General features: G+C 42.0%; 1 protein-coding gene across 2 annotated transcripts in view; it reads left to right on the top strand.

Annotated features, from left to right (window-relative positions):
- Window positions 1-399: 399 nt before the first annotated feature.
- LOC136881977 (snaclec coagulation factor IX/factor X-binding protein subunit A) overlaps window positions 400-15271 on the top strand; it is a 64286-nt gene continuing 49414 nt past the window's right edge. For both annotated transcript variants that reach the window (XM_067154454.1, XM_067154456.1), the window contains exons 1-2: window positions 400-430; window positions 6932-7057. In XM_067154454.1, coding sequence (XP_067010555.1) covers window positions 416-430; window positions 6932-7057 — 141 coding nt within the window. In that variant the 5' untranslated portion in view covers window positions 400-415. The remainder of the gene's footprint in view (window positions 431-6931; window positions 7058-15271) is intronic.

The raw sequence follows: 15271 nt of genomic DNA, 5'->3' as shown, positions 1-15271 counted from the left end.
CTAGAACTCATTAACAAGGCCACAAAACTGTAAATTTGGGAAAGAATGTCGACATTGAATAATTTTCTACCTCCATTTCAGCTCACTGGAGGCCTACACAGTTATCGAACCAAACATAAAGTTGAACTAATTATTACCTTATTATTGAATAAATGTAACATTTCTGGTCACAAAATGCAAGAGATTTGTTAAAATCTGGTCTTTATTCATAGTTTTTTGTTACAGGCTCGCACAGATAGTTTTTTTGCGTGGTAAATCTCCGATTGGTTATCGGAATATGACGTCGAAGGTTGCAGAGGTCATTAAGTAGGCCAGCGAGCTGGCTGGATTCAGCGTGCGGGACTTTCTTAACACTCGAGTCAATGAAATAAATAGCAAGCCAGAGCGAATGATATCACTGTCAGAACTCGTAAGGATGTCGCTTCTCTTGGTGAGTGCTTGTTTATTTCTCTGTAGCTGATAACACGGGGTCAAGGGAGAGTTGATGTCAGGCTTGGAGTGGAAATTTAATAATAATAATAATAATAATAATAATAATAATAATAATAATAATAATAATAATAATAATAGAAGGCCTCGTGGCCATGATCGTTAAGGCGTTGAAGTCAAATCGCCCTGACAACGTGGTTACCCGGTTCGAGTCCCGTTGGTCGAAAAACGTTCACCATCAGAATGTTGGCCGGCAGGGTAGGGGAATTGCTGGTATCCTATTTCTAATCGGTAGATAAGCCTTGATTAAATTATAAACGTCTCTGCAGTGCTCATACGGAGTGAGAGCATACGACGCTGCTGCTGGTGATTCGACCGTCGGATGGAGACGTTAAACCATGAGCAGTCCCCTTGCTGCTATTCGACAAGAGGAAGCGTAGGCTATGTGCCGGCACTGGGTCTCACCCTCCTCTCTCTTACTATAATATTTCATCTCATTAACTTTTTTGATAAGAAAGGGCATTCGGGCATAACAAAACCGCCACGACAGATTCATCTCACCTCATACACGACCCCATAGAGAAAACGGTACAGAGTTGGACAAATAATAATAATAATAATAATAATAATAATAATAATAATAATAATAATAATAATAATAATAATAATAATAATAATAATTAGATGTACTTCATGAATACGGTGTTGACAACAAAACAACGAAGTAAATCCAACAGACTTTAACTAACACAACTTCTAAAGTGCAATTCATGGGCGAAATCTCCGAATCATTCGAGATAAGAACAGGCGTGAGGCAGGGTGCTGGATTATCTCCACTGCTGTTCAATCTTGTACTAGATAAGATCGTTAGACCATGGGAGGAAGAAGTACACGGGATAAATATGGGAACGAGAGATAAGCGAATCAATATTAAGTGTCTTGCCTTTGCTGACGACCTAGCAATAATCACCCACACTCCCGAGGAAGCCAGAACCGCTCTTGAGAATCTGCATGAGATTGATATTAAGACTTGCCTCCAAATATCATATGAGATAACACAATACATGGACTCCAAGAACACCAGTGTGGAATCACGTGGGACCAAATATGGCAATATCACACGAGTTAAACATTTCAAGTACTTAGGAGAAATTATAGGAAGCACTGGTAACAACAGGATAGCCAACAATACCCGTGCCGAAAAATTACATAAAGCCTACACAGTCACCTGGAATATCTACAATAAGAAATCCCTTTCCATCCAAGCCAAGCTGCGTCACTACCATACAGTAGTTCTTCCTGAAGCACTCTACGCGATTGAAACATCAACACTGACCATCAATATCAATGACATCGAGAAAATGGAACGGCGAATACTTAGGAAAATATTTGGACCAAAGTTCCAAGATGGAATATGGATGCGAAAAAGCTCGGAAGAACTCTACTCGCTGACCGAAAGATTCACTTCAATCGCCCGGAAAAGACGTAAGCAATTCTACGGACATCTAGCACGAATGGACGACTCGCGACTGACCAAGAAAATCTTCCTCATTATCAGCGGAACCCGACAAAATAAAGTACCACTGACAACTACATGGGCTACATTTAGACACAAAATTAACTTGCACAGCTTTGCAGCCAGACAATGTACAAGAAACTTGAAACTCCAGGAGGCATGGACTCAAGAAAGACGACAGATTCACACTGCGAGGATGAAGAAGTTTTGGGAGGATAAGAGAAACAAGAAGAAGAATGCTAACTAATGGTTCTACGTGCTCCTTAGAGGGCCTAACGCATATATATGTATATATATATATATATATATATATATATATATAATGATAATGGCGAATGTCCTCCGAGCAGGCCTGGTGTAGGTCTTATAGGCGACCTGTATGTCTCTGTGCATGCGGTTCCTACTTAAGAAGACATCACAAACACACGGCCCCCGATTAACCAATTAAGGTTAAAATCCCGACACGGCAGCTAATCGAACCCGGTACCTATTGTACCAAAGCATTTCGCCACGGAACTGGGTAATGTAATGATGCAATATCCCTATAGAACAGTGCAATTTTCACAGAATTTGAGTGGGATATTCTGTGATTGATGTTCAAACAAGGGAACGTGATGTAACAAAATGGTGTGTTGTCAGTGGTGGAGATAAGTCGAAGGAGAGCAAAGAGAGGCTTACATGAGCTCATTTGCTGCAGGCACCAATAGAGTTAAGTGCGGTCTCTCCACACGAGCAATAGTGGAGAGCAAAGAGAGGCTTTCAGGAGCTCATTTGCAGCAGGCACCAAGCTATAGACTTAAGTGCGGTCTCTCCACGCGAGCTATAGAGAGGCTCTCAGGAGTTCATTTGCAGCAGGCACCAAGCTATACAGTTAAGTGCGGTCTCTCCACGCGAGCTATAGAGAGGCTTTCAGGAGCTCATTTGAAGGAGACACCAAGCTATAGACTTAAGTGCGGTCTCTCCATACGAGCAATAGTGGAGAACAAAGAGAGGCTTTCAGCAGCTCATTTTCAGCAGACACAAAGCTATACAGTTAAGTGCGGTCTCTCCACACGAGCAATAAAGGAGAGCAAAGAGAGGCTTACATGAGCTCATTTGCAGCAGGCACCAAGCTATACAGTTAAGTGCGGTCTCTCCACGTGAGCAATAGTGGAGAGCAAAGAGAGGCTTACATGAGCTCATTTGCAGCAGGCACCAAGCTATAGACTTAAGTGCGGTCTCACCACACGAGCAATAGTGGAGAGCAAAGAGAGGCTTACAAGATCTGACCTGCAGCAGGCACCAAGCTATACAGTTAAGTGCGGTCTCTCCACACGAGCAATAGTGGAGAGCAAAGAGAGGCCCTCAGGAGCTAATTTGCAGCAGGCACCAAGCTATACAGTTAAGTGCGGTCTCTCCACACGAGCAATAGTGGAGAGCATAGAGAGGCTTACATGAGCTCATTTGCAGCAGGCACCAAGCTATACAGTTAAGTGCGGTCTCTCCACACGAGCAATAGTGGAGAGCAAAGAGAGGCTTACATGAGCTCATTTGCAGCAGGCACCAAGCTATACAGTTAAGTGCAGTCTCTCCACACGAGCAATAGTGGAGAGCAAAGAGAGGCTTACATGAGCTCATTTGCAGCAGGCACCAAGCTATAGACTTACGTGCGGTCTCTCCACACGAGCAATAGTGGAGAGCAAAGAGAGGCTTACAGGAGCTCATTTGCAGCAGGCACCAAGCTATACAGTTAAGTGCGGTCTCTCCACACGAGCAATAGTGGAGAGCATAGAGAGGCTTACATGAGCTCATTTGCAGCAGGCACCAAGCTATAGACTTAAGTGCGGTCTCTCCACACGAGCAATAGGAGAGCAAAGAGTGGCTTTCAGGAGCTCATTTGCTGCAGGCACCAAGCTACACAGTTAAGTGCGGTCTCTCCACACGAGCTATAAAGGAACAATCCGTTATTGACAGTACATTATTCTTTGCAAGTAGTTCCACTTTTATCCTCCCGTCTCTTTGGACGCTCTGTCTGCCGCAATAATTGGCATCACACTGGATAGAGTCCTAGTGCCGTATCCGTCATTGGACTTTGGATCTTAGTTTTGCTGTTGGCTGAACTACGGTCGAATATTCCCCAGCTGAAACGTGCGGGATCTCCCATGACCCGTCTTTTCTTGATCTTCCCTTGTATAAATATTTGGAGGATGGCGCCTAATGATACGACCAGAGTAGGAGAGCTGCATATTTCTATTCATCCTGGTCAATAGAGTAGACCCGCATTTCAAATGCTCCTAATGTTCTGACGATGGCTTTCCTCACACCACTCTCGACAAGATCTGCTGCATGTCGTCAGTCTATGTCTACAGCATTCCTTCCTCAAAGAATATGCGTGTGAAGTGTGCTAAGAGGCCACAGAACCAGGACTATGATGGCGCTTAGGTCATGCAGGCATAACACTTAAAACACTATCCCTGACAATGTCCTTGTATAGAGTTATATGTGTGTAATATGGGTGTTCGTAAGTTGACGTATTACGGCTCGGCTGTTTGTTCCCTTACTCCCAAGTCTTCCCAGCTCAAAGTTTCCAATATTTTCATTACACTACTCTTCGTCGGAAGCCATCCAGGGCAAATGGCGCTGCTCTCCTGTGGATCTTTTCATGTTGTTCTTGAGTCAAATAATCCTGGTGAGTCACTCACACGTTGAACGGGTCTTACCAACAACTCATACGCCTCTGGTTTATATCCTTACTGCGACCCCTAAATACACCCATAACCATATGAAGAGATGTGTAAAGCTCACCTAGGTACTTAATCCATTTTCATAGCATCGACACCACCGTCCAGTTAAATTGCCTTGCGGGATCCGCTCTTAATCATAATGTGACCAGACAATGCTCCACCTGCTCTATTGCACTGGTTTTGCTTTCTTGAAATGTAGGCAACAATTCTAGTGCAGCAGCCCTCTCTTACTTGTACCGCCCTGTTAATACGCCTTGCAAAGGTAATAGCGATGCAGTCCATTCGACCTCCTGGATAGAAAATATCTGCTCTATCTTGCTTGAGCCCTGCTAGTTGATCCTCACGGAAATGACTTTTCCTAAACACAAATTTTCTTCTATCAGAAGAGTTTAACATTTTTAACTTGTGTCCAATGTAAAGATAAAGAATACTTTCCTCAGCTTCCGCGTACCACCTGTCAAGCTGGGAATACTATAGAGATTCTGAATTAATTTTGTATCGCTCCTTCATGCAAGCAGCCAAGTAGCTGGGGAAGTGCTCCGAGATAAACAGGTAGTTATGTCCAACTTCGGCACATTTAGAGAAGATGTATGGTAGAATACTAGAGAAAAGTTGTAGGTATTTTATGTTCACTGTATCGATATTGTGGCCTAGTAAAGTTGTATATGCTGTCACCTCTGTGAAATACCTTGAACCGTCAGATATTCTAGCAGTTTGTCTTTCTGTGACAAATGTCCCTATCATCGATTTTGTTCTGCTCCCTGTTGTTGAAAGCACATTAGCAACCCGAATGCAAGTTGGTATTTGGAACTTGGGTAAGCTATCGCCAGTCAATTTTCCTTTCAATCATTCAGAAGTTATCAAATCTGTCAACATTTTAATCAGCCTATCAAATTATATATCAAATAGATTATCCAGTCGACTGTATAAAAATGAATCCGTCCAGAAACAGCGGCTGTTACTCTATTTAAGGAGTGAATTTTGGAGCTAAGTTTTCTTGTACTGATTGACTTGTGTGTGCATCCTCTGACGGCGGATTAAGGGAGAAGAGGCGAGGCAGTAGCCTGAACATGAGCTAATTAACAAGGTACGGCCGAGCTTTAACTATGTGACTCTCGGGAAATTTTCGATGTTTATAGCAAGCATGTGACTATTCTGGTGTCCACATTTCTGTAAAATATATGTAGGGCTTATTCTCTGGTGTTTGGTTTCCTTAATATAGAGAGGGTAACCAGGTAATACTAACCCCGTGGGTAAAATACCCCTTCTGCGTTAAGGGTCTGTGATGTCTGACAGTTGTGAATAATGTATTATACTGCCCCGTAAACAGGCGTATTGTAAAATCATTGTGAACTAGAATCGAGGGTTCGAGCCCAGTCTAATGTAAAACTAGAAGCTACGGCTCCTTTCGATTCTGTGTATCGTTTGCAAAACCATTTATGTATTGGATACCAGGGTTCGATCCCTGACCTATGACATGTGCTCTTGAACCTGCGGCTTCTTTACGTGAAGTATGAGTTTTCCATTTGTAAAGACTCGCCTAATAATACCCCGAGACCCACGGGTCATCAGACTGTGACAGACGTGAGTCCTCTGCCCCCAGATATGTTGTTAAATATCAGAACTTTCCAGCTCCTCATTGTACGTTTCTCGAGCGTTGAAATTCCATTTGTTGGTGCACTTTCAAAGAGTTAGAAAGGAAAGAAAATACAATTCCGAATATATTGTATTGGTAAATATTACCTGTGCACCTCACGCTCTCTGCTCCGTGCAAGTAACTGCAATCAGTGTTCAGTGAGAAACTACCACAGGACGAGTTCCCCGCACAATAGTTACTTGGACTAGATGGGGCTGTAGTCTTACTCCGTTATAGAATTGTAGGCCACGACAGGGAGAAAATGTAGCAAGGAACGTGGAATTGTCAGATAATTTAACATACCCCTAGAACAAAGTTCATTAAGCTCTCATGATGATAATTAACAAGTAGTTAGGATCAAGTTCATAAATCTTTTCAGAATACATAAAACTGCACGGGGAAACAGACGATTACATTACACAGGTAAATACTGCGCGCTGTTTTGTTAACTGACCATCAAAGTTGTCAAACTGGGCTGACGACTAAGGTAATGTGTTTGTTTGACTGAGGATGGAGAGATGAAACCGAAATCAGTGTTCTGCATTGAAGTACCAAATTTTCTGTCACAACCTCCTTTAGAATATCACTTCAGTCATAGATAACTGTTGAACTCTGTACCTGTTCCAGGTTCTCTTGCCCCTGATGCTAGCAGTTTCACTGGCGAGCGCAGACCACTGTGCATCGTCTGTGGGCTCTAAGTTGGACGTGTCTGTGCATGGCCGCAAGAACGCCAGTGGACATTGGATGATAACGGTACCGTATATTCTCAATTGCAGAGTTGTTCTTCTGTGTTGGATGGATAATATTTTATGTTATAAATACACGTTTCTTAGTGCTTTGTATTCAAAATGTTTGCATGCGCCATTCGAATTTAATCCAGCTTTCAAGCCACAGTAATACAGTTCGTGGAATTAAACTAATAGGTACTTGATATCATAGTGCATCAAACCACTGCCTTCGCGATATACAGTCCGTTCTGTAGCTCCGATGACGTCACGCAAACAGGTGAACTGTTTCCTCTGTCCGACCAGTGCATTGCAAGGACATAATATGTCTGTACTTTTTAATCATGAAGTATTCACAAATGTTGAATTAATATAACAGGTGAGATCATTACCAACTCTAATCGCATCATATCTCGTAAGTCAGGTCTACGTAATTTTATCTAAGCAGGTTTGAAGTGTGATTTACACGGTCGAAGCTCGAGGGTTTTTCTCTTCGGTTTACCCAACAAATAATTAATATGTATTAATAGGAATATGGAGACAATAAACGTACAGCAACAGCAACAATAATAATAATAATAATAATAATAATAATAATAATAATAATAATAATAATAATAATATAGTTTTAACAGTAGAGCAAGACGGGTTCAAAAACAATGACATCGGCGTCAGCATTTTCAGAAGAGGTCAGATGAGCCTAGTTTTAAGGCTAGCTGCCCTTCTCGACATGCCCCCCCCGAAGTATCGCTAACCTCACAGCTCTTATCTCGACGGAACTTAGCCATGTGTTCGGAGTTTTCAAAATGGCAGCGAACCCTAACCTCACTGCTATCATCTTGACGGGTCTTAGCCATGTGAATAAGTTTCCGACTCCATTTTGGCGAGACCTATCTTCACAGTGCATAGTTTTAAAGCTAAATCCTAATTTTATTATTAATACAAACGAAGAGCTATCTAATAACGATCCCCGGTCTAGTTTGCAATGAATAACGGGTAAGAGGATTAAATTAAATAATTTATCAAATTATAATTACTTGATAACAATACATTAGTGACACTTTTCACCCCGTTTTTGCTACAGATATACTTACGTTATTGTTATAATATCAATCTGGTGAGCATGGAGTAGAGAGAGCATGATGAATAAGGAGGGGTCGGGTAAGGAGAAATGTAAAAAAATCTAGAGAATATCCTTTTTATAATTTTACATCGTGATTATAGAAATTGAAAATATAATTTTAAAATGAATGATGTAATAATATTTTTAGATAATTTTCCCATTTTTACACATAATTATTGTATTTACAACAATGAAAGCTTCATGAATACTATATACATAAAAATATCAAGGCATAACAAACACCTATACGTCTTTGTACCGCTATGGTACCCTCATAAGCGAATCACTATTCCACTGACATTTATCTTCATATGGAATTAATGAACATTTGTTCCGTTCAGTAGTAAAAAAATGATGTATGTGTGATGGTATTCTCATCTGCCCACAAAAAACTGCATTTGTAGATGCTAGTACATTACGATAGTGTTGAAATTGTAAATGGCTACCTGGGATTGAACGTACACCTTTTGCCTTTATTAGAGATTGAGAATTTTCTGTCTCATATGCATACATTTTTGGTGCTAAACCAATAAACTCAGTCATAACATTAATACCACATTCACCTTTCATAAGACCAAAAGTTAAAAATAAAACAATGTAGCATTTTTATTTTTTGTATTCATCATCATCATCATCAACGTCATCATTATTTTTATATTTTTTATTTATGAAGATGTCCTTACATATTCATTACTTTATCGAAAAAACCATGTCACATATTCAATATGTGAAAGAAAGTAGAAATTAAAATATATTTAGAAAACACTACTAGTGATTTTTTTATATTGCAATCATATATAGAAATGATAAAAAACAAAATTTCATCTATTAAATAATATAGATAAATGAGGATGAGTGTGTCATTATGCCAGAATTTGGAGACGGGGCCTAGGTAGTGGCCGCCAGGACATGGCAAACAGGCACATATTTAATAGAGGGGAAGGTTTACAAGATAATTCCCTCATGGTCGGGGCAGAAGGCTTCCATATTACAATATAAACTTACCTAACAAATTTTAAAATTCCAAACGGTTATGAAAGAAAAATAACCTTCTCTTACTGCCAAGATTTAGTGGCCTGTGTGGAGTTTATACTGGTTGCACTTGAAAAAGGTCAAACCTAAATAACCTCTCAGTAGCTCGGTTGCAGACCAATAAAGTGACAGGGGTTAGGAAATCAAAAATAATACATGGTCCATGAAATCTGGGGGGAAGCTTGCCCGCAGCTACAATTTTTTTCACCATAACCTTATCTCCGACTTTTAAAATGGCGGGCCTCCCTCCACGATCATACCTTTCCCTAAAACATTCACGAGAAGCTTTAAGGTTACTTTTGGCCTTTTTTCCTTAGATCTCTAATAATATCGGTATCTATTTCCTTAAGTGACCAAAGATTAGAGAGAGGTGTGGGCAGGAACAAACTTGAGAGAGGCAGGGGTAAAATGAAATGGCGTATGGCTTTTAGTGCTAGGAGTGTCCGAGGACTTGATCGCCTCGTCAGGTGCAGGTCTTTTGATGCGACAACCCTAGGCGACCTGCACGTCGTGATGAGGATGAAATGATGATGAAGACGACACATAAACTCAGCCCCTGTGCCAGAGAAATTAACCAGTTATGGTTAAAATTCCCGACCCTGTCGGGAATCGCACCCGGGTCCCATGTGACCATAGGCCAGCACGCCGTGGGGACGGACGAGGCGAGGGTGAACTTGTGTGACTCCTGAACACCTGAATTTAAAGCAAAAGGTAACCAACGCAACGAAGTATCCCACCTGGAATGATCTTGTGAATGATGTGAAAGCCTTAGCATTATGGGAAACTATATATTGACAAGGACCAAAAGAAGCAAAGATAGTATTAAGGCACGAAATAGTAGACTGAGCGGTGGCCAGCTTAGTCAGAAACAACCATGAAATGCTACACACACCAGAATGAATTTATTTCCGTTCCCGTTTGTGTAGTTGAGCAGTGAGGATCCCAAACTCTTGGCGTCAGCACCCAAGGTCATTGACCCCGGCAAAAGGTCATTGACCCCATGACTTCATGACCGTGACGTCACGACCACATGCTCTTGTTTGTAAACAAATCCATGTGGTTTTTTGACTGTTGTCAAGCTGACAGCTGCCATCTTCAAACAAGCACGCTTCGCTAACCTCAGTGCTGCCATGCTTACGGCACTAAACCTCATAGCTACCACCTTAGGAACGTGGTGGCGGGCAATTTGAAATTATACGTGCTCTTTTGTCAGCTTTCAGCAGCCATCTTTAAACAGAAGAGCATAGCTAATACCTTAGACACGTAGTGGCGGGCAATATGAAATTCCACGAGCTTTTTTTGACAGCTATCAGAGGCCATTCTTAAACAAGAGAGCATCTTGACTGGGCTAAATCCTCATGGGTGCTACCTTAGTCACGTGGGTGCGCGAAATTTGAAATTCCACGTGCTTTTATTTGCTACCTTACGCACGTGGGTGCTTGAAATTTTAAATTCTACGTGCCCTTGTTTGTAAACAAAGCCACGAGCAATGTGAAAAAATTCGATATTTCATGTTACATGTTTATGCGATATTTTTTTTTTCACTTTCCGCATGACCTACATGCTTATAACGCATGCCAACAGATTCAATTAGTATATTTCCGAACCGAAATTTCAAGTTACATGTTAATCCGATAACTTGTTCGACTGCCAGGGGCTTAAATGTAACCAATTTATTTCTTATGGCACTAGACATTCTTATCACAGCTGTAACGTGCTCCCGAAATATGTTTTCTTACCTTGTGCATATTCATCGCTTCCGGGTAGTGACATTGGACTGCTGCGTTTACCATCCGTCTGTTGTCTTCGCTGTCTCACGACTGTGTGTGTGCTTGCCATCCTCTCCCCGCCACTCCCTCACGTATTCATTGTTCCCGTATGTTCAACGGCTGGCTCGCCGGCCTATATAAACTTGCCGTTTCGCCTTAATCTTTGATCAGATGTGTGCATTGCGCTAATGTGAGCAGTGGGAGTTTTACATCGTCCGCGGCTGGTCCGCGTTCACTTATTCTACCTGTGTGGAAATTGTCTACGCCTCGCTGGGTGAGCAGACTCATGTTTTATTTCACTTGTTCATGTTGATATTCTTGTAGCTCCACAGAGACTGTGTTACGGATATTAAGCTTTAAACAAAATTTTGGCCCCTTTTGGACTGTACTTACATTATGGAGCTCAACTTTCATTTCTGTGAACATTAACAACTGTGATTGGGGAGTTATCCCTGGCGGACCAATAAGCGAGCTAAAACCTTACATCGTTTGTTGTATTGAACTTAACCTTCAGCGGGGTGTTGCAGCTTGATCCTTGCCTGTACTCTTAATGTCCTTACCCCTGGTTTGTTTTCTTTTTTCTCTTCATGCATTCTTCCTACCTTTCCTCCTACCGGTATATGCCCTCGTTACTTCCTATTCTTCTTCTATGAGAAATTTAAAATACACTAGGAAAGATTTGTAATGGTCTGCGAATTTTCATAGGTGTTCTTTCTATTAAAAGGTTTTAAAATTGTTGCCAACTTGTTCTTCTACTTTAATAATATTCGTTCTCGGGGGATTAAATATTGTCAAACACCAACGTGGTATTTTCTACGCATTGCTCCTCCAATCTTTATTGTATATATCATTCTACTAGTAGTGTTTCCTTTTGAAGTATATTCGAGGTGCCACCCTGTTGCGATGTTGGTATTATTGTAACTATTCAAATCAAGTTATCTGTATGTAATTCTCTCAAACCACCTGCACGTACGTCTTAACTTATTCAGCTAGACGCCTATTGTATCCAGTACCTGACCAATACCAAAGATTTATGAGATATTACTATGTATCGTGTTTGTAAGCCTTCTTTTATGTTGTTACAATATATGCCATGATTCTTAAAACCTGATCCCTTTGGGCTATTTATTTTGATTGTGTCCCCTTTTCATTCCTATGTTCCTACTACGGAATACCTCTCGGGAAGGGCCTTGATTTGTGTTCGGTGCAACTAACTGCGCACTGCTTCGTGCACGCTTCCAGCTTACTCTGCTTCGCCTGACACGTAAACATTGCGCTCTGTCGTATGATAGAAGGAGACTCTCCTCTCCTTTCCTTTTTTGAGAAATTGTGTTTTAGAGCTGATCTATGCTAAACATCGAAAAACATAAAACGTAACACAGCCCATGTATAGCCGGGCCTTTGTATAATAGTCATCTTGCGCAATCGCCCATAACCGTCATCTTTATCCACAAGAGGCCATGCACAGCCGCCTGTTTGTGCAATTGGCCATAATCGGTATCTTTCTCCATAAAAGCCCGTGTATAGCCGCCATCTTGTGCAATCGCCCATAACCGTCATCTTTCTCCATAAGAGCCTGTGTATAGCCGCCATTTTGCCCAATCGCCCGAGGCCTTCTCGTAATAGCCTGCGTATAGCCGCCATCTTGCACCGTAAGTCCCTCAGCTAGCTTTCTCTAAAAGAGCTTGTGTATAGCCGCCATCTCCCGCAAGCGTCCGTAAGCCTTCTCATAAGAGCAGCCGCCATCTAGCGCAAGCGCCCATAGGCCGTCTCTTATGAGGCTATGTATAGCCGCCATCCTACCCAAGTGCCTGTAAGCCGTCTCAAAAGAGCAGCCGCCATCTTGCGCAAGCCTCCTAGGCCGTCTCACAAGTGCAGCAGCCATCTTGCGCAAGCGTTCCTAGGCCATCTGTATGTAGCCGCCATCTTGCGCAAGCATCCCTAAGCCTCCTCATAAGAGCAGTCGTCATCTAGCGCAAGCGCCCCTGGGCCGTCTCATGAGAGACTGTTAATAGCCGCCATCCTGCGCAAGCGCCTGTAAGCCGTCTCAAAAGAGCAGCCGCCATCTTGCGCAAGCGCTCCTATGGCGTCTCATAAGGAGCTGTGTATCAGTGGCGGCGCGTGACTTTCGTCACTGGGGGTTCAGCAGAAGAAAAAATTTGCACCCCCCCCCCTCCACCTCTCCCGTCGTGGGCCGTAACCTCCCAAAATAAGATGATAGAAGTTTTGAAAATGTGATCGAATACGAGAGAAGCAGACAATACATGCCGATATTTACCACATGCAAAATTAGAAATGTTTCACAATCGACTTACCCTATGTAGACAGCTTATACAAAAAATCCATCCTGCGCTCCTTAAGGGATGCAAATTTATCTATAACTGCTTCGTTGAAGTCCACAGAGTCTCAAACCAAGTCCTTTTCAATTGACAGCATAGCAAGAGCATTAAGTCTATCCTCGGTCATTGTGCTGCGCAGGAAAGTCTTTATTCTTTTCAGGGTTGAGAAGCACCTTTCTGCTTCAGATGTCGTCATGGGAATAGTAATAACTATATTTAAAAGTTTTATGCTTTCACCAAAGACACTCTGCAACTTATTTTCTAAAAGAAACTGCAACAAAGTCGTAGCCCCAGAAACAGTTCGAAAATTATTTCTCATGTATAATATTTCAAGTTCGGTTCTCAGTTTCGGTTTGTCGAGAAATGGGTAGGCCTCACACGCTTTGTACAGAAGTGAGTGGGGAAACTGCTTCTCAAAGCTGCCGAAATTTTCAGCTTGAAACAAGTTTGCTGCAAGAAGGTGGTTTGTGAATTGAAACCGTTCCTTTGCTTGAAGAATGACTGTGTCATAAACTTCTTTTGCCGCAACTCATTTCGAGGTACGCAGCGGCCCTCGTGATACCTTCACTGGCGGGGGCAGTATATCATGTTCGTCAGCGATGTGGTCAATTTTATTTTCCCGAACCATTTTTATAGCAGCCTCGAAACCTGAAAGTGCGCCTTTGACTTCCAACGGATCTGAATTTCGCTTTTGTAGCTGACTGTATAAAATGTCCACATGAGGCATTATCTGATGGAAAACAGCCAACCAGAACTGAAATAACGGGTGCTCCAATTTTAAACGCAAACCTCTTGCTTGCGATATGGTGTTAGGCTGTCGAGAGGTAGTTTCCAGTTGATCCAGGCATTCGATGAGGGCATCTCTGTTCTCGTAAACTACTTCAACGGTCCTTGATTTCAAATTCCACCTTGTGTTTGAAGCATGAGGTACCCTTCTACCAACTACTTCGGTCAATACACCTGATCGCTGCGGGGAGTTATTAAAGAGGCTGGGGATTTCACTTAAATCTGCAAAAAAAATACGGACATCCGTATTCTGGCTTCTCGCTTGTGCCATGAGTAAGTTCAAAGAATGAGCGTAACAGTGAACATAATGTGCATGCTTAAAATCTTCCCTGATGAGAGCTTGCACTCCTGAATGGCGACCACTCATTACATTCGCCCCATCGTAACTTTGTGAAATTAACTTATCTGAGCTATCAACAACATCGCTCAAAGAAGATTTTAAACACTCTGCTATTGTCTTAGCATCATGACTAGCGGGTGAGAGGAAACCCCAAAATCTTTCAACTGGCTTACCGTTGGGAAGAACGTAGCGCAGTACAATAACTAATTGTGCTGTAGTTGATATATCGGTGGTCTCGTCTGCGATTACCGAAATGAAGGGCGCAGTTGTGATTTCTTTCTTTATTTTCTCGCGGCAGATTTCAAACATGCACGAAAGCAGTTCATTCTGAATGTCTTTCGAGGTGCCTTTGAAAACAGTAGCTTTGGACAGATGGTCCTTTAATGCAACGTCAATTTCAGAACTAAAATTAACGAGGCCTCGGAATATGCCAGGATTCGACGATTCACTTGTTTCGTCATGCCCGCGCAATGCCAACTCAAACGCGCCACAGAACTTTACACAGTCGATAATTTTTGACAGCACATAACGATTTTTCCGCACTTGATCGTTGTGTCTTACGACAGACTGCCTGTAAGCACAATCAAGTTGCTGCCGGATATCGTGTTTTCCCAGAAGATCTAATTCTAACTGGGCAAGCATATGAGATTTAGAACTTTCGTGTTTCTTTATTTTTTGGGACAAATATCCTAAATCTACCACTCCGACTTTGGTCCAAGTCCCTTCGCTTTCATCACTCACGAAGCATAAACACGGAAAACAAAACAACCTGTTAGTAACTTCGCACCCACAGATCCACTCGGTTCTTTTGTATATATCCATTCTGAATTTACGCACGATTTCTTTACTTTTA

Source organism: Anabrus simplex, chromosome 10 (assembly GCF_040414725.1).
Source record: "Anabrus simplex isolate iqAnaSimp1 chromosome 10, ASM4041472v1, whole genome shotgun sequence".
NCBI lineage: Eukaryota > Metazoa > Arthropoda > Insecta > Orthoptera > Tettigoniidae > Anabrus > Anabrus simplex.
This window is presented reverse-complemented; position numbering and strand designations above follow the sequence as displayed.